Source organism: Podarcis muralis, chromosome 2 (assembly GCF_964188315.1).
Source record: "Podarcis muralis chromosome 2, rPodMur119.hap1.1, whole genome shotgun sequence".
Classification (NCBI taxonomy): Eukaryota; Metazoa; Chordata; class Lepidosauria; order Squamata; family Lacertidae; genus Podarcis; species Podarcis muralis.
In genome coordinates this window covers 104366103-104386250 of record NC_135656.1, presented here as the reverse complement: position 1 = coordinate 104386250, position 20148 = coordinate 104366103, and the positions used below count along the sequence as shown (strand labels likewise).

General features: G+C 45.2%; 1 protein-coding gene across 2 annotated transcripts in view; it reads left to right on the top strand.

The window, feature by feature from the left end:
* The window catches only part of LOC114591921 (laminin subunit beta-1-like), a 74891-nt gene that overhangs the window by 6680 nt on the left and 48063 nt on the right, over nucleotides 1-20148 (top strand). For both annotated transcript variants that reach the window (XM_028719668.2, XM_028719669.2), the window contains exons 2-6: nucleotides 1344-1396; nucleotides 8694-8872; nucleotides 16493-16616; nucleotides 18692-18765; nucleotides 19595-19783. In XM_028719668.2, the coding sequence (XP_028575501.2) occupies nucleotides 1344-1396; nucleotides 8694-8872; nucleotides 16493-16616; nucleotides 18692-18765; nucleotides 19595-19783 (619 nt within the window). The remainder of the gene's footprint in view (nucleotides 1-1343; nucleotides 1397-8693; nucleotides 8873-16492; nucleotides 16617-18691; nucleotides 18766-19594; nucleotides 19784-20148) is intronic.

Genomic DNA, 20148 nt, shown 5'->3' with positions numbered 1-20148 from the left:
GTTGAGGGTTTGTTAGGAGACCCCCTAATAATAATAATAATAATAATAATAATAATAATAATAATAATAATTTATACCCCGCCCGTCTGGCAGGGCTTCCCCAGCCACTCTGTGCGGTTTCCAACAAAATATTAAAATACAGTAACGCATCAAACATTAAAAGCTTCCCTAAACATTCCTCTCACGTAAACAATAATTCCCTGGGAAGAGGGATTGACCGTTAAACCACTCTGAGAATGGTCGCTTTGTGAGGGGAAGGGGGGTCTCCCAATAACTCTCAACAGCGCCCTTAACAAACCACAGTTCCCATAATTCTTTGTGGGGGAAGCCATGGCTGTTTAAATATGATACTGCTTTAGATTTACAGTGCAGCTGGGGCCCAGATTGGCAGATTGCCCCCCCCCCCCGCCCGGATCAGGCCTCAAGGCCTTCTAGAAGATATTTCTCTGTGCCACCCTTAGCCCAGTTGGTGCCCTCCAGAAATTTTGGACACTACAGCACCTATCTTCCCCAAATGCTGCCTGTACTGGGGATGATGTTCTTCCAAACATCTGGAGGGGAACCAGCTTGGGGGAAGGACTGCTTCTGGGCTCTGTGCCTCATACCCTAACCCCACCCATCCTATACTCAAGCCCAGGGGTCAGCAACCTTTTTCAGCCATGGGCCGGACCACTGTCCCTCAGACCGTTCAGGTGGCTGGACTATATTTTGGAAAAAAATATGAAAGAATTCCTATGCCCCACAAATAACCCAGAGATGCATTTTAAATAAAAGGACACATTCTACTCATGTAAAAACACCAGGCAGGCCCCACAAATAACCCAGAGGTGCATTTTAAACAAAGGACACGTTCTGCTCATGTAAAAACACGCTGATTCCTGGACCGTCCGCAGGCCGGATTGAGAAGGTGATTGGGCCGCATACGGCCTTAGGTTGTCTACCCCGGCTCAAGCCATTTATATGATATTTCCCTCTCATGAATGAAGCCCTAGCCCTTCAGAGGTCCTTCCCACTACAGTGGTACCCCGGGTTACATACGCTTCAGGTTACATACGCTTCAGGTTACAGGCTCCGCTAACCCAGAAATAGTGCTTCAGGTTAAGAACTTTGCTTCAGGATGAGAACAGAAATCGTGCTCCAGCAGCGCAGCAGCAACAGGAGGCCCCATTAGCTAAAGTGGTGCTTCAGGTTAAGAACAGTTTCAGGTTAAGTACGGACCTCCGGAACGAATTAAGTACTTAACCCGAGGTACCACTGTAGTATGTAATATATGCACAATGTTTTTTGAGGGAGGGAGAAAGGGGACAACCCTATTGAGCTACCTGGTTTTTTTCTCTCTCCAGGTTGAAACTTCCCATGCTGCCCATGGCACTACTTCTCTACTTGCTTCTCTGGGGTAAGTGCTCAGACTTGGGACACATCCCTGTGGGGATGGACATCATCATCATCATCATCATCATCATTATTATTATTCCTGGGTGTGTAACAGCTTGTCCACAGTTCTGCTTTGGCCCTTGCCTGGAAAGCACGGGTCTGAGTGGTTTTCCATTTGCCCCACGGCCTTTCACCGGGAAAACCCTCTCTTGGCCACTGAATCAGAACAAACGTCATTCCGTGGAAAACCAAATGGATATTTGTGGCAATTTGGCAGTAAAGATCAGCTTTCCCCGGAGGAGAGCAGCAGGACAAGCGGAAGTGTGGGCAAGCCCTCAGTCTTTTTACATGCGGTTGCCTGCTAATCTGAAGGTGGTTTCAGTTCCATTGACTACATATTGAACAAGAGTACCACATTTCCAAATACAGTGGTACCTCTGGTTGCGAACGGGATCCATTCCGGAGGCCCATTTGCAACATGAAAAGAGTGCAACCCTCAGCGGCTTGTCTGTGCACGCACGGGTTGTGATTCGCCGCTTCTGCGCATGTGCGTGATGTCAATTTGTGCTTCTGCGCATGTGCGAGCGACGAAACCCAGAAGTAACCTTTTCCCGGTATTTCTGGGTCGCCATGGGACGTAACCTGAAAGAACGTAACTTGAAGCGGACGTAACATGAGGTATGACTGTAAAGGGCTTTCCCATGCTCCTTTATTTGCCTATAAAGAAGGTTTTGTTTTTGCTGGGACAATTTCTCCTTCCATTGCAGCGCTACAATCCTGAATTCTGCGCACTTGCAGGTCCCTGGGGGACCCTAGGGCAGGCAGAGTAGTTAAGGGCATACCTGCGCCATGCAATTAAAGCACATCCAAGGCAGGTTTGTAACACAAAAGAATCTTAGGAACTGCAGATTGTTACGGGTGCTGGGAACTATGAGGAAGAACTATGATATTATTTGAGGGAAATTCTGTGTTCTAAACCTACGATGGATGTGTTTTAAATGCATGGTGTGCTCTGAGCCAGCCGGGATAGCTCAGTCGGTAGAGCATTAAACTCAGAATTGTGGGTTTGAGCCCCATGTTGGGCAAAGGTTTCCTGCATTGCAGGGGGCTTCGACTAGATGACCCTTGTGGTCCCTTCCAGTGCTGGAGTTCTAAGATTCCAGGATTCCACCTGTTTTGCATGTGGAAGGTCCTAGGTTCAAAGCTTGCCATCTGTAAGTTAGAGCAACTAGGTAGCAGGTGATGAGAAAGACGTTTACCTGAGACCCTAGAGGTGGCTCCTTAAACCTAGGTTACGGGCGCAACAGCAGAAAGGCTAGGTGCGCTTTTTAAATATACAGTCATACCTCATGTTACGTCCGCTTCATGTTACGTTCTTTCAGGTTATGTCCCATGGCAACCTGGAAGTACCGGAAAGGGTTACTTCCAGGTTTTGCCGCTCGTGCATGCACAGAAGTGCAAAAATGACATCATGCACATGCGCAGAAGCGACGAATCACAACCTGCACGTGCGCAGACGCGCCGCTGCGGGTTGCGCTCTTTTCATGTTGCAAACGGGCCTCTGGAACGGATCCCGTTCACAACCAGAGGTACCACTGTATAACAAGAAAATGAATGAACTGCAGCTAAAACATTGTGTTCATTTTTCACATGGTCTAGTCCTTCCCCGAGGGACGCGGGTGGCGCTGTGGGTAAAAGCCTCAGCGCCTAGGGCTTGCCGATCGAAAGGTCGGCGGTTCGAATCCCCACGGCGGGGTGCGCTCCCGCTGCTCGGTCCCAGTGCCTGCCAACCTAGCAGTTCGAAAGCACCCCCGGGTGCAAGTAGATAAATAGGGACCGCTTACTGGCGGGAAGGTAAACGGCGTTCCGTGTGCTGTGCTGGCTCGCCAGATGCAGCTTTGTCACGCTGGCCACGTGACCCAGAAGTGTCTCCGGACAGCGCTGGCCTTTTGAGTGAGATGGGCGCACAACCCCAGAGTCTGTCAAGACTGGCCCGTACGGGCAGAGGTACCTTTACCTAGTCCTTCCCCTGCCCACCCCACCCCCTAATATTCTTAAGAGGGTCTTTTCTCCAGTCTTCAGAGAGTAGCTGGAAGTGGGGAGGCAGAAAAAGGTCCTCCTTTCCTTCCCCTCTGCAGTTTTAATCTGAAATCTTAGGTGCGGTACTGCGCCCAGAGCTCAGAAACTGCTTGCGCTAATGAAATTCCCTGTTGCAAAATGCTCCTGGAACAATGGGAGTTTCGAACACTGTTTACTTGCCCTCCCCCCAAAAAAATATTTTATTCAAGTTGGCACCCCTGCCAGGGTGGGTTTATTCTGTAGAGACACCAAGTTTTTCATGTGCCATATAGGCTTTCTTGACTGACCGTGACTGGCATGTGTATATTCCCTGCCAGTGTTTGGTGAGGGCCTGCGTGTGGCAGCATGCCTAGACGCGTGCTGTGCACAAGTCATGCCGGAAGGCCCATCCTGAACGAGACACATCAGGGACTGGTAGGAACAAGGCAGGGCCGAACCTGCACCAGCTCGGCAACAAAAGATACTTTCTACCTACTGCAGTCTCCGCTCCACTCCTCCCTGTAGCGACCTGTGCCCAGAAATATTCCCCAAAGCCAGTGCATGCACAAATGATGGTGGTATAACTCCTATTGATCAGTGACTAATTTCCAAAAAAGCTTGGGTTCAAACCTTCCTTAAAGCCCTATTCATGATCTCAGATGCATGGTGTTAGATTGTGGTTAACATGTGGCAGAGGCACTCTGCATGTGTTGAGGCAAATTATTTTCAATTGCTTTCTGTGTTGCAGGGCAAAGTCATGCTGGTAGTGCCTGAACTCATGCCCTTCTACAAGCTTCCTTGATCATCTATCTATTAATCATCTATCTATCTATCTATCTATCTATCTATCTATCTATCTATCTATCAATCTATATCTATCCGTATGGTGCCAGTGTGGTATAGTGGTTAAGAGCAGTAGTCTTGTAATCTGGTGAACCGGGTTTGATTCCCCGCTCCTCCACATGCAGCTGCTGGGTGACCTTGGGCCTAGTCACACTTCTCTGAAGTCTCTCAGCCCCACTCACCTCACAGAGTGTTTCTTGTGGGGGAGGAAGGGAAAGGAGATTGTTAGCTGCTTTGAGACTCCTTCGGGTAGTGATAAAGCGGGATATCAAGTCCAAACTCTTCATCTTTCTCTCTCTCATCTATCTATATCTATCTATCTATCTATCTATCTATCTATCTATCTATCTATCTATCATCTATCTATCTATCTATCTATCTATCTATCATCTATCTATCTCTATCATCTATCTATCATCTAGCTAGCTATCTAGCTATCTATATCTATCCATTTATCATCTATCTATCTATCTATCTCTATCTATCTATCTATCTATCTATCTATCATCTCCCACCTTATCTCATAATCCAATATCTCTCTAGGAGCTTATGATGATGAGGTATTCTTCAGAAATATTCATTTATCTATAACACACAAGAGCAGTTCAGAAGAACAGGATACTCCGTTTAGTCCCAAGATTTGCTGTCATTAGCAGAGTTTCACTCTGGGACATGTAAAGCAATAAAATGAAAAGGCAGCAATTGAACATGTGCAGAGTGCCTTCCCCTCCTTAGTCACAGCTAGCTCCATGGTGGGCAGCGTTTTTTACTAGGCTGTTCAGCACTGAAGTTCATGTGCAGAAACGAAACGGGGAACAGGTTTCACATCAGCGTTGTTATCAGCATAAATCTCCCCTGCTTAATATTTACACATATCTATGAATGAGCAGAAAGGTATTCGATGGCAGAAAGTGTGGCTTGCAGGCAGTCTTGAAACACACCCCGACAGACACACACATACACCTTGTGTCTTTTTAAAGAAATATACTACACGGTGTGCCCAGGTGAGGCTGCTTCGGAATGTTTCCAGGACACGCCTTTGGCTGGACAGCCATATTTTGTGGTTAATCATTGGCAGGAGTTGTGGTAGGAGAAGGGGCAGCGCTTGCTGGACTGAACCGGATATGCAACATGCGGAGGGCAGCCGCACCCTGCTGGAACATGTGCATGAGAATATAAACATAAGGAGAGGCCTGCGGGATCAGGCCAAAGGCCCACGTCGCCCGCCATCCTGATATCACAGCGGCAAACCAGATGTCTATGGCTAGTGGCCGTTTTGGCTAGTGGCCATGGGTGGTCTTACCCGCCATGTTTGTTGACATGGGATGGGCAAAGGCCTGTCCTCCAGAGCTCCTCTGGCTTGGGGGACTGCTTTACACGTGACCAAGGCTGGCCTGAGACATTTTGGTGCCTGAAGGGAAGAACATACAGTACACACACAGAGGTCAGACTGGTAGTTGAACCTTCCTTCAACACAGGCAAAACAACAACGGCTTCCCCCACACCTGGGGCAGCAGACAGCAAAATTGGCACCAGGCAGGCTAGCTAGGGACACGGGTGGCGCTATGGATTAAACCACAGAGTCTAGGACTTGCCGATCAGAAGGTCGGTGGGTCGAATCCCTGTGATGGGGTGAACTCCTGTTGCTCAGACCCTGCTCCTGCCAACCTAGCAGTTCAAAAGCACGTCAAAGTGCAAGTAGATAAATAGGTACCGCTCCGGCGGGAAGGTAAACGGTGTTTCCGTGCGCTGCTCTGGTTCACCAGAAGCGGCTTAGTCATGCTGGCCACATGACCCAGAAGCTGTACGCCGGCTCCCTCGGCCAATAAAGCGAGATGAGCACCGCAACCCCAGAGTCGGCCACAACTAGACCTAATGGTCAGGGGTCCCTTTACCTTTACCTAGGCTAGCTTAGGGGTCTCAAGGAAAATGTTGAAGAGGGAGTGTGCACTGCCGCCGCCCATCCCACATCCCTTGCTCTGCCTAATGGTAGGGCTGGCCCACTTTACAAAGTTCCTGAATGCAAGTGCGACCGTAGCATTCATTTATCCAGCTTCTTCGTGAACCTAGTTTTGTTCTTTGCTCCCAAGACCGCTCCCAGGAGACACCGGCAGTCGCTGTGAGAGCTGTAGCTCTTGGACCGGATCAGGGACTCGTAGCCTGCTTCCGCTTTCTCCTTAACAGTATTCCTTTGACAAAGTCCTCCTGACACGATCATCAGCGCTAGGATCCTGGCACATGCAGACCTTCTCTCCTCTCCCCCCCCCCCCACTTTCTGATCCGAAGACTGACAGGGTCGTAGGCAGGTCAGCCCCGTGTTCTGCCAGTACTAACAAGCACCCTTTGTGCTCTGGTATTAAAAGCTTCAGCATGTGACGGACGCTTTCTGCTGACGCTGAGGAGGAGAAGGTGTAGCAAGGAAGGGAAGGGTTCTTATTTCACCAGTCTCAAGTGCTGCTTCATGCGACTGGGTCAGCAACGAGAGGGGGGTACCGTCAAAAGGTGGAAGGACCACTTGCGACCTTCCATGACAGATTTAGGTCAGGTCCTCGGGGTGCAGTGTTACAGTGTTTACACACACACACACACACACACACACACACACACACACACCTCACAAGAGGATGGTATGAACAGGTGCCACATCTTTCTCACAACTTATTTCTGAAATGTAATATTTGGGATGAGAGCTAGGACGCATCCACAACATACCATACCATTATGCCACTATAACGTCCATTGCTTCCCCTAAAGAACTCTGGAACCGTACCTCAGCACCCTCAACTAAAATACAGAGCCCAGGATTTTTATACGGGGAAGCCATAAATGTCAAAGCAGTACAGTGGTACCTCAGGTTAAGTACTTAATTCGTTCCATACTTAACTTAAAACTGTTCTTAATCTGAAGCACCACTTTAGCTAATGGGGCCTCCTGCTGCCGCCGCACCACCGGAGCCCGATTTCTGTTCTTATCCTGAAGCAAAGTTCTTAACCTGAAGCACTATTTCTAGGTTAGCGGAGTGTGTAACCTGAAGCGTATGTAACCTGAAGCGTATGTAACCCAAGGTACCACTGTATAAAAAGGTAAAGGTAAAGGACCCCTTTTGCACCTAGGATCAATAATAGGATGCCCATTATTCTCTCTACTTAATAATGATAAACTAACTTTTTATAAAAATAGTAACATCCCATGCCAGCCTTAGTTTGGTTTGGTTTAGTTTTCATTTGTTTGTCTCATGAAGTTCTTTTCGATATTTAGGTTATACAGATCAAACTCAATAAAAAATACTTTAGAAAAAGAAAGAATACGATGCCCAGCAGTTCTCCTGATCTTGCTTTGGGCTGTGAGCTCTTGAATAGTGTTCCTAATCTAAGGGCTTATTTGCCTGCTCAGTTTCACTGAAATATCCCAAATGTATTCATGGAGATCATCTGAGGTGTTTGAATATCAAATTAAAAACAGAGAAGAAACCTTAGAGGCTCTCGACTGTTTAATCTCAAGATCCACAATCATGTCATTCTGCCATGGGCATTATCTTGGAGACAAAATGGTGGAGGAGATTAGAATTTTCACACAATGCGTGCCACAAACAGCCTTGGATTCTCCGAAGCGTATGAGTGGTTTGGAGTTGAGAATTTGGGGGGGACAATCAGTCCTTCCCAGAGTTCGTTCCCTCACTCCCCCTTTTCATATGGAGACAGCAGGTATCACAGACAATTATTTTATAGACCACGTTCCAGATCTTTGCTTAGATGGGAAAAGTTAGATGTTTTGGCTTTTCTTTGTTGTTGTTTAGTCGTTTAGTGGTGTCCGACTCTTCGTGACTCCATGGACCAGAGCACACCAGGCAGTTCTGTCTTCCACTGCCTCCCGCAGTTTGGTCAAACTCATGCTGGTAGCTTCCAGAACACTATCCAACCATCTCGTCCTCTGTCGTCCCCTTCTCCTTGTGCCCTCCATCTTTCCCAACATCAGGGTCTTTTCCAGGGAGTCTTCTCTTCTTATGAGGTGGCCAAAGTATTGGAGCCTCAGCTTCAGGATCTGTCCTTCCAGTGAGCACTCAGGGCTAATTTCCTTAAGAATGGATGCGTTTGATCTTCTTGCAGTCCATGGGACTCTCAAGAGTCTCCTCCAGCGCCATAATTCAAAAGCATCCATTCTTCGGCGATCAGCCTTCTTTATGGTCCAGCTCTCACTTCCATACATCACTACTGGGAAAACCATAGCTTTTACTATACAGACCTTTTCCGTATAGTAATACGGCTTTTCTTTGCATAAGAAAAACAGGATAACATTTCTGTGGTGCCTTCTGTGCAGCTTTTACATGCAGCCCTGATACCTATTTTAGGAACTTTTGACAGTGGACAGATCACAAGCTCCTAAAACGGCCTCGGGCTTTTTCTTTCTTTCCTGGCCAGTCCGGTTAGCCGATGCTCAGGGCACAGAATCGCCCGACCTGTTGTACCATGGCTGTTCAGAGGGGAGCTGCTACCCAGCCACAGGGAATCTTCTCATCGGGAGGACGCAGAGGTTGAGCGCCACATCCACGTGTGGCCTGGAGGGGCCTCAGGAGTACTGCATCGTCAGCCATTTGCAGGTAATGCCACATGGGTGTTGGCCAAGGCTGAAAGAACGGGGAGGGAGATGATGATGAAAAAGGAGCTGTCAACTTGCTGGCCAGAGGGTCAATTGCGGTTCCGGGATGTCTGTGTAAGGTACATTCAGAATTGTTACAGGAAAGACGTGTTGGGTCTGCTGCAGCAATAGGAAAGCCCTGTGATTTTTTAACTGCAGGGGGATTTTTTAACTGCAGTAGCTGTTCATAGCCTTTCCTATCCAGTAACTCTCCTTGCGTGGACAGGCCCTGTCTAGAGCCTGAGAAGATGTTCAACGGCCCAAAGAGCAAAAGGTTTTCTGTTCTAGAAGACTTAGCAACTCCTGACTTCCGGAGGCGGCGCGAAACCGTGATGGCGGACCTCTTCGAGCTCTGAAGAGGGGCACCGCAGAAAAGGGTTGTTTCGCTACGGCGCAGCGGCAACCCATCAAGATAAACCACGGACAGAGTGAGTTCGTGGCCGTGGGACTCGGCGGGCACCTGGAGCGACCCCAAATTCGCAGAAGGGACCCCGTAAGGGGCTCCGGAGTGAAGGAGGGGGAGCGGTGCTGTGAGTTCATCGCTCTTTCTGCGGAGGCGAAGCCGCGCGGCTGTCACGGATGAGCGCTGACCTTTCTTCCAAAAATACCAGCCTGAAACTGCAAACCCGTGAGTAAGGATTTAAGATTTGTTAAAATAATTTGAAGAAATTCGGCTGAAACCGGGAGACGAGAAAGAGGAAGTCCGTCTTCCGGCACTGCTTTCAAGATCAAAGCAGACCGTTCAAAGAGCGGAAAGCGCTGTGAACAGGGAAGCCTTAAGGCTTTAAAGTGGGACTTTCGTGCACATTTGAACTCTATCTTTAAAGAAAAAATACAGCTAAAGATACAGCCAAAAATATCGCTTAAAAACTGACTTGGAGTGGTCTCCCAAGGGGTGAGGGAAGACTCTAACCCCAAATCTTTGGGTGGCCGGGTGAAGTTGCTTAACTGCGGAACTGTAACAAACTTCCAGATACTTTTGTAACTGAAGTGCAACTTTTGAGCTTACTTAGTTTGAATGGATACAATTGCAGGCACCTTGCTGGAACTTTGTCAAGTGTTTTAAAGTGCTCTGCAGGACTTTCTTCTTAGTGTTTTGGAACTAACTTGTTTTTAAAACTGTCTTCAAAATTGGAACAAAAGGGACTTTAATGGCGGAAAAGTTACCTTCTTCTTACTAAATTTTGGTGGCACTCCCCCTAGAGGATATTGGGATAACAAAGGCCTGGGAAAAGTTTTTTCTGTTTACCTTCTCTCTCCAGACTGTTTTTAAATTTGGGCTTGTCTTTCCCATGGGATTACAACATTTGACCTTGAACATTGACTGATGAGTGGCACAGGAAAGACAAGAGCAGCCAAAGCTAAGGAAGCTAAGGAAAAAGAAAAAGCGAAAAAGCAGGCACAGCTTTTGCAAACAACCCTAACTCAGGGACGCAGACTATCAGTTCCAGCTGTGCTTGCAATACAAAAAGTAGAAAGTGAAAAGCCTGAAAAATCTGAGGAGGAAGATATGGCATCAGGAGGATCAGAGGCAGTACTGAAACAAGTTTTGGAACAATTATCAGCATTAAACCAAAAAATTGATAATCAATCAATAAAAATTGACCAAGCTACATCCTCGATCCAAAAACTGACAGATCAGGTTTCCCAACATACCCAAGCAATTGAAAAATTGCAAGGAGCAACAGAAGAGAATCGTAAATTGGCAGGGGAAGCCGTTCAAATTGCAACAGCAGCTAAAAAAGAGGTTGAGGAAGTCAAAGCAGAAGTCAAGCCTCTGCACAAACAGGTAGGGGACCAACAAACCTACCTTTCCTTGGTGGAATTGAAAAATCGCCAGACTAACCTCAGGCTGAGGGCGGTGCCAGAAATCGAACAAGGAGATTTGATTGGATTTTTGACAACAGAGTTTTCAAAGTTTTGGGGCCTAAAAGAAGATAGTGATTTCAAAATAGTATCGGCTTTTCGATTGGGAAGATTGGTAAGAAAAGACAGATCAAGAGACTGCTTAATAGCTTTGAGATCAAGAGAAGAGAGAGACAAAATATTAGGCCTACATTTTAATAACTCAATTGAGATACAAGAGAAAAGGGTGGAAATTTACCGAGACATCCCTAAACAGTTACTGGATTTGAGAGCCACCTATTCAGAATTGGCCAAGCTGTTGAGACTCAACACAATTCCTTATAGGTGGGAGTTTCCACAAGGACTATCATTTACTTACAAACAGAAGAAGGTTAAAATAAGAACGCCAGAGGACCTACAAAAGTTCCAGCACGACCACGGAGAAGATCTCCAAAAAGAAGCAGCAGCCCATTGGCCTCTACCTAAACCAGGACCCATTCTGCCAGCAGGCGGAGGGACGCCTATACCCTCGGAACCAGAGGAAAAAGAAGACACACCGCTCTAGGTGTAACAGAATAGTTCAGGATGTCTCTGCAGCTACTAAGTTGGAATATAAATGGCGGAAATTCCCCGGAGAAAAGAAGGAGGCTATTTCATATATTGAAGAAAGAGCAATTGGACATTATTTGTTTACAAGAAACCCATGTAACCAGGCTCCACAGGAAAGTTTTGGTTAACAAAAGACTAGGCCAAGAGTTTATCTCTTCAGATAAGGTGAAGAAAAGAGGAGTGGTGATCTACGCTAAGGAGAGCCTGTCACCTAAATTTCTATTTAAAGATGAACATGGAAGAATTTTGGCAATTGAAATTCAGACTCAAGGAGAAAAAATATTGTTATTAGGAATTTATGCTCCAAATGACGGGAAATCAGAATTTTTCAAGAAGCTGCATGAGACTTTGTTGGACTATCTGGACTATGCTAACATCATAATGATGGGAGACATGAATGGAGTGGTGTCTACACATATGGATAAGTCTTATAACCAAAATTTAACATCAGACGGCAGACTGCCTAAAACTTTTTTTGAAATGACTGACAATCTGGATTTGATTGATATATGGAGGACAAAGAACCCCCTAGGTAAAGAAGGCACTTTCTTCTCTGAGGCCCACCTGTCCTGGTCAAGGATCGACCAAATTTGGACCTCCAGGGGGCTGGCACCCAAGACCAAAAAGGTGGAAATCTGCCCAAAAACATGCTCCGACCACAACGCTCTGAAAATAGAACTCAGACTAACTCAACCCGGTTCCTTCAGATGGAGAATGAATGACACACTACTAAGAGATCAAGAGATTGTGAAAAAGGCCCAAAAAACACTAAAGGACTACTTTGAGATAAATCTGAACACTACAGTAGAAAAAAGAACAATCTGGGACGCAAGCAAAGCTGTTATGAGAGGGTTTCTGATACAACAGAATACAATTAAGAAGAAGCTCTGGAATGGAAAGAAAGATAAAATATTGGAGAAAATACGCCAGGGAGAGGAAAAATTGAGAACCAAACCAAAGTCAAAGGAGCTGCTGAGAGAAATTAAATTCCATCAAGCAGAATATTCAAAATTGATTAACCAGGAGATTGAATGGAAAATAAAACAGATGAAGCAAAGATCTTTTGAATCAGCAAACAAATGTGGAAAGCTGCTAGCCTGGCAGCTGAAAAAAAGACAAAAGCTAAATACGATAACAAATCTAGAGATTGAAGGAAGGATGGTACAGAAACCAGAAGAAATTAGGAAGTGCTTCCACAGATATTTCAAAGAACTCTATACACAGGGGCCTCAGAAAGAATCTGAGATAGATCAATTTTTAAAGATAAATGGACTATCAAAAATAACTCAAGATAAAAGATCAATCTTGAACTCTACAATAACTACTCAGGAAATTGAGGGTGCCATTCAGAACATGCAACTAGGCAAATCTCCAGGCCCGGACGGGCTTACCTCCAAATACTACAAGACTTTGAAGGATTATTTGATACAACCTTTGTTGGAGGTATGTAACCAGATTTTGGACGGGAAGAGGGCACCAGAAACGTGGAAAGAAGCCTTCATCACATTGATACCTAAGACAGAATCTGAAAAGACTCAGCTCAAGAACTACCGCCCCATCTCACTCCTGAATGTGGATTACAAAATATTTGCAGACATTTTGGCAAGTAGACTTAAAAAAGTCTTAAATGAAGTAATTCACAAAGACCAAGCAGGCTTTCTCCCTGGTAGACATTTATATGAGAATACCAGAAACATCATTGATATTTTGGAACTTTTACAAACCAACATGAACACAAGGGCGGTGTTAATTTTTATTGATGCGGAGAAAGCATTTGACAATATATCTTGGAGGTTCATGAAGAAAAACTTGGAAGGGATGGGAGTGGGGCGGGGGTTTGAAAATGGGTTACGAGCAATTTATTCAGAGCAAAAGGCTAAATTAATAGTGAACAATGTGGTGACGGAGGAGTTTAAAATTGAAAAAGGGACACGACAAGGGTGCCCTCTATCCCCTCTTTTATTCATTTCAGTCCTGGAGGTGCTATTGAATATGATAAGGAAGGACCGGTTGGTACAAGGGATAGAGGTCGGAGTGAAACAATACAAATTGAAAGCTTTTGCAGATGATCTAGTTTTGACACTGCAGGAGCCAGAATCCAGTACAAAAAGAGCTCTTGAACTTATATCTGAGTTTGGTCGGGTGGCGGGATTTAAGTTGAACAAGCAAAAAACCAAGGTTTTGACCAAGAATTTGACACTTACAGAAACAGAGGGGTTTCAGAGAGAAACAGAACTGAATGTGGTAAAAAAAGTGAAATACCTAGGGATCTATTTGTCTTCCAAAAATTTGAATTTATTTAAGGACAACTATGAAAAATGTTGGTCGGAAGTTAAGAAGGATTTAGAAATTTGGTCAAGATTGAAACTTTCCTTGTTGGGAAGGATTGCAGCAATAAAAATGAATGTGTTGCCGAAAATGTTATTTTTGTTTCAAACCCTACAGATCGTGGACAGAGTGGAATGTTTTGGAAAATGGCAGAAGGATATATCTAGGTTTGTCTGGCAGGGCAAAAAGCCCCGAATAAAGTATAAAATATTAACAGACTCAAAAGAAAGAGGGGGGTTTGCCCTGCCGGACATGAGGTTGTATTATGAAGCTGCAGCCTTCTGCTGGCTGAAAGATTGGTTTTTGCTAGAAAACACTGATGTCCTAGATCTGGAAGGTTTTGATAATGCTTTTGGTTGGCACGCATACCTATGGTATGACAAGGTTAAAGTTCACAAATTGTTTAAAAGCCATATTGTCAGAAAAGCAATTTTTGCAGTCTGGACGAAATACAAAGACTTATTAGAGAGTAAAACACCGAGGTGGCTGTCACCGGTGGAGGCCAAGGCTGGAAAAAGACCCAATATGGAGGCCTACTGGCCGAAATATTGGGAATTAATTGAAAAAATTGGAGACAGTTGGAAGTTGCAGAGCCAGGATAAACTAAAAAACAAGGTGCGAGATTGGTTACATTATGCTCAAATGCAAGAGGTTTTTAAAATGGATAAAAAAGTTGGTTTCCAGGAGGAGAAATCGAAACTAGAGACAGAATTGTTAGAACCAAAGACCAAGATTTTATCTAGAATGTATAACTTGCTGCTTATGTGGAACACACAGGACGAGTTGGTTAAATCTGCTATGATAAAATGGGCACAGGATGTTGGACATAATATTATGTTTGAAGACTGGGAGAGGTTATGGAACACCGGAATGAAATTCACGGCATGCAGTGCCTTGAAGGAAAACATTATGAAAATGATATACCGGTGGTACATGACCCCAGTCAAGTTAGCTAAGATACATCACCTGTCTGACAATAAATGTTGGAAGTGTAAGGAAACAGAGGGGACTTTCTTCCATCTCTGGTGGACCTGCCCAAAAGTGAAGACCTTCTGGGAAATGATTTATAATGAATTGAAAAAGGTATTTAGGTATACCTTTCCCAAGAAACCAGAGGCCTTCCTGCTGGGCATGGTGGACCAGAAATTGCCAAAGAAAGACAGAACCTTGTTTATGTACGCTAGCACAGCAGCAAGAATACTCATTGCTAAGAGCTGGAAGACACAAGATTTGCCCACGCTGGAGGAATGGCAGAAGCAGTTGATGGACTACATGGAGATAGCTGAACTGACCGGCAGAATCCGAGATCTGGATAAAGAAACAATTGAGGAGGACTGGAAAAAATTTAAAGACTATCTGCAAAAATACTACAAGCTGTATGAATCTTAAGATAGTGCATGATTAGGAAAAGTTATGCTTTTGCAATCATGATTAAGTAAATTGTAAAATAAGTGATAAAAGAGAAAAGGAGACAATTTGAATCGAACATGTTATGTTTATTTTAAAGGCATTGAAACTGAGATACAATATATCGAATTTGGGTACATAACATTTGAAAGTTACAATAAGGCATGAAATAAGGTAACAAAATGCTGACATTGTTAATTTAAACAACGCAGAATCGGAAGGGGTGGGGAAGTCCAAGTTGTTTTTGTTTGTTTTTGTTGTTAAAAAAAGGGAAAATTTGTTTCTTGCAATTATGTTATTTGTTTGTAATCTATAAAATTATGGAAAGAAACGCAATAAAAAATTTATAAAAAAAAAAAAAATAGAAGACTTAGCAACTCCTAACAATATAGTCCAGCGTTTAACCAACGGAACCTAGTCTCTTTTCAAAGCCTGGTTACATCAGGGTGTCAGGTCACACCTACGCCATACATTTAGAATGCGTTCAAGCTCTGTGAGGAGAAAACTACATTCCCTGAGATTCTTTGGCGGAAGGCATTGCTTTAAATGATTGTAGAATGTTTTTTTAAATGTACAGTTGCAGGTGTGTCCTCCGTCTTTCTGACAGTGGGCTTATCCACTCTACTTTTTCCAGGCATGGTCTGCACTTTAAAGCTCTGTGTTTGAGTGCCCCCCTCTTTTTTGCTCTGGAACTTCCCCTGCAGAAGTCTGCTCTTTAAAGTTCAATTGGAGCAAATGGCAATCTGCGCAAAATCCAAATTGATGTTTGCTCCGGTTGAACGCTAAAGAGCAGGTTTTCAAAGGAAAGCTTCGGAACAAAAACTAAAAACAATAAATCACTCGGATACAGAACTTTTAAGCACAAACCTGTGCCTGGAAACAGTTGGGCAAAAGAAAAGTGTGTCCACCAAGTGTGGTTTGTGTCTTCCTCTAATTATAGGTGATAATAACTCTATCAGTGAGGGAGGGGGGTATTCTCTGAGGATTCCCCGCCCCCGCCCCCTGACCAATGGCATTTAGAGTTCTTTTAAAATTATTTATTTCATTTTCCTTCTCACTTAAGCTATTTTACAACTGATAACCAGATTACCAAAAAAAAAAAAAAAAAACCCACGGGAAGAAGCAAACAGAAGAGATAATAATACAAAACAAGTAACTAAAGTAGAATCCTACTGACCTATCACCCTTTAAAAACCAAGATTTCCAATTGTTGACAACCATCCAGACAAATAGGTTTAATGCAATCACTGAAAAATATATAGCTGGTGACCAAAGAGAATTTGTAAAAAAAACCAGAAACAAGAAACAAGAAACAAGAAACAAACAAACATTGTCTCTGAGGATTTACATAGTGCTTTTGTTGATTTTCAATCCACTATGGCTCTCTTGACAGGACTCTGAGAAATGCTTCCTTTGTGACTCGCGCTCCCCGTCCCTGCGCGAGAGCCACCACATTGAGAATGTCATCTACCTGAGTGGGCGGGATGGTGAGCAGACCTGGTGGCAGTCTGAGAACGGTAAGTGTCAATAATAAGAGATTCAGAGTCCTTTTCCTTGGAACTTACCAAATGCACCAGTGGAGACTGAGTTACTCTTCTGTTCTGAAAAAGCTGGACTTCCTGTGGCATGGTAAAAGACAAACCACACAGAAAATACAGGATGACAATGATTCGACAATGGTTTTGTGTGGGATGCCCTGGAAAAAAGTGAAGAAAGCATGGCAAGTCCACATTAAATATCTAGTGTGGGAATATTCAAATATGCTCTAATGTTCAAAAGGCCAGAACGTGCCTAACCCCAATCACTGCAGGCAGGCGGGACGTGGGTGGCGCTGTGGTCTAAACCACTGAGCCTCTTGGGCTTGCCGATCGGAAGGTCAGCGGTTCGAATCCCCGTGACGGGGTGAGCTCCCATTGCTCTGTCCCTGCTCCTGCCAACCTAGCAGTTCAAAAGCACACCAGTGCAAGTAGATAAATAGGTACTGCTGTGGCGGGAAGGTAAACGGTGTTTTTGTGCACTCTGGCACTCGTCATGGTATTCCATTGTGCCAGAAGTGGTTTAATCATGCTAGCCACATGACCCGGAAAGCTGTCTGCGGACCAACACCAATTCCCTTGGCCTGAAAGCGAGATGAGTGCCGCAACCCCATAGTCACCTTTGACTGGACTTGACTGTCCAGGAATCCTTTACCTTTACCATTGCAGGCCAGTACATTTCCGAGCACAATTCAAAGTTTTGGTGTTGAGCTTTCAAGCCCTACATGGCTCCATAGCTGAAGGATCGTCTCCACCCCTATTGTTTAGCTTGGACACTGAGGTGGGTGGGTGGGGTTTAACCAGGAAACAGGCTTGAGTGTAAAGGGTTAAGCTCCCATGCCTCAGTCCCAAACCAGAGATGCATTCATAAATCTCTATTATAACGTGCAGTTTTTATCAGGAGATTATGAGCCTAGGCGATGTTATTTCAGAGCCTTGAAGGTAGCATGGCAGAGCTGTTTTTGTCTGCAGGCACACATATCCTTTCTTTTTTTGGTCCTGCTATGGTCTCTTCCTAAACAGGTTTTTCAGGATTTGAAGCCTCAGGAAGTAGAACTCAGAAACCAAAGCAGAACGGGGAAAAACGAGAGCAGAGAAGCAGGGGGAATAAGTACAAACAATAATAATACCTCTTTTATACCATTTCCAAGGTTGGGATCAAATGTATCTAAGCCAAGCCTCACTCACTCAAGGCACAGGAGTGAGCGAACCTACAGGGGAAGGCGGGAACATAAGTTACCGTACCTTACTTGATCTGCCTGGTAGGCCAGTACCCATCATTGGCCAAATTGGACAGGTGGGCGGGGCAATGACATCAGTCGAGAATGATTGGGAGTTCAAAGCACCAGGCTGGGTTTGCAAAGAGCCTGTGCTGCCAAAGAGCCACTGATCACCGCTTATCAGCTGACGGAAAGTAGCTTGAAGACTGCTTTCTGCAGGGATCAGCTATGCAAGTGGTGGCCAAACTTGGCCCTCCAGCTGTTTTGGGACTACAATTTCCATCATCCCTGACCACTGGTCCTGTTAGCTAGGGATGATGGAAGTTGTAGTCCAGAAACAGCTGGAGGGCCAAGTTTGGCCACCACTGAACTATACAGTCAGTTCCTCACAGGGAGCTCAGTGGTGCAGCTGACATAGGATGTCAGGTGTGGGGCAGGTGGGTGTGGTACAGTGGTACCTCAGGTTAAGAACTTAATTTGTTCTGGAGGTCCGTTGTTAACCTGAAACTGTTCTTAACCTGAAGCACCACTTTAGCTAATGGGGCCTCCTGCTGCCGCCACGCCGCCGGAGCACAATTTCTGTTCTCATCCTGAGGTAAATTTCTTAACCCGAGGTACTATTTCTGGGTTGGTGGAGTCTGTAACCTGAAGTGTCTGTAACCTGAAGCGTCTGTAACCCAAGGAACCACTGCACTGTGGTTTAGGGAAAACAGCCTTGCAGGCCAAAATGGGACCTGTGTAAGTCTTGCATCAAGGGAAATTTCCTCTCATACAACGTATTTAAATGAGGGGTGCTCCTAGTCTAACTTCTGTCCTTCTCTCTCACTATCACCACAGGTGTAGAACAGGTCAGCATCTCCTTGGACCTGGAAGCCGAGTTCCACTTTACTCACCTCATAATGAAGTTTAAGGTACTGAGATCTCTACTAAAAGGGTGGAAGCACTGCAATGAATACTGGATGCCTTTATGGGAACTAACGGGAGCACTACTGACAAAATACCCAATAAGCACCGCTACCTCTAATACTAAGACAGCGGTGGCATTCTTTATGTATTTCAGTAGGTACCCTGCCTTTCTGCAGGTGACACCGAAGGCGGATGGGTCTCTGTGCCTAACTAGGTGTGGCGTTAAAATAGTGCCAATGGAAGGATTGGCTGCTGATGCAAATAGCAGATTAGTGGTGTGATATTCTTTGGGATTGCAGTAGGGGGAAAGGGTTAGGAATATAAAGGTAAAGGTAAAGGGACCCCTGACCATTAGTTCCAGTCGTGACCGACTCTGGGGTTCCGGCGCTCATCTCGCTTTATTGGCCGAGGGAGCCGGTGTACAGCTTCCAGGTTATTTGGCCAGCATGACTAAGCCACTTCTGGCGAACCAGAGCAGCGCACGGAAACGTCGTTTACCTTCCCGCCGGAGCGGTACCTATTTATCTACTTCCACTGTGACGTGCTTTCGAACTGCTAGGTGGGCAGGAGCAGGGACCGAGCAACGGGAGCTCACCCCGTCATGGGGATTCGAACAGCCCACCTTCTGACCGGAAAGCCCTAGGCTCTGTGGTTTAATCCACAGCGCCACCTGCATCCCTTTAGGAATATAGGAGGCTGCTTTTTACTGAGTGAGGCTGCTGGGCCATCTAGCTTTTTATTCAGAGTTACTTTTTTGCGGTTGAGGGGGGCAGATTGGTTGGAGAAGGAACGCTGAAACTCAACTGTCCACTTTGCCCCCCTTTTCTCATGCAGACATTCCGCCCAGCGGCCATGTTGATTGAACGTTCGTCAGATTTCGGGCACAGCTGGAAGGTTTATCGCTACTTTGCCTTCAACTGCTCCAAGCTCTTCCCTGGCATCCCCATGCAAGTCCCAACACACGTCAACCAGGCGATCTGCGACCAGCGATACTCCGAGATTGAGCCCTCCAGCCATGGCGAGGTCAGTGCTACCCTGCTAAAGTAGGATTAAGGAGCAGAGCCACCTTTACTCCCCCCCCCAAAAAACCAACAACACAACAACAAAACAAAATGAGGTTTAGCATTTCACGGCCAGATACTAATCAAAATTTTGTCAAATTCAGGTTTTTAATCTGGGGATGAATTTGGGAAATGCTCAATTCTGTCATATTCTAACATATAGAATAAGAGAACAAGAAGAACATACTTTTAAAGAAGATTGGAAAACGTTTATTGAATATATGGGAAATAATTGTGTATGGTTGAAAACACCGGCAGCATTAAGATAAATTCAGCAGTGTAAATAAGTTTTGATGGATGCAATAATGGAAGAGTCTCTTTCAGTTT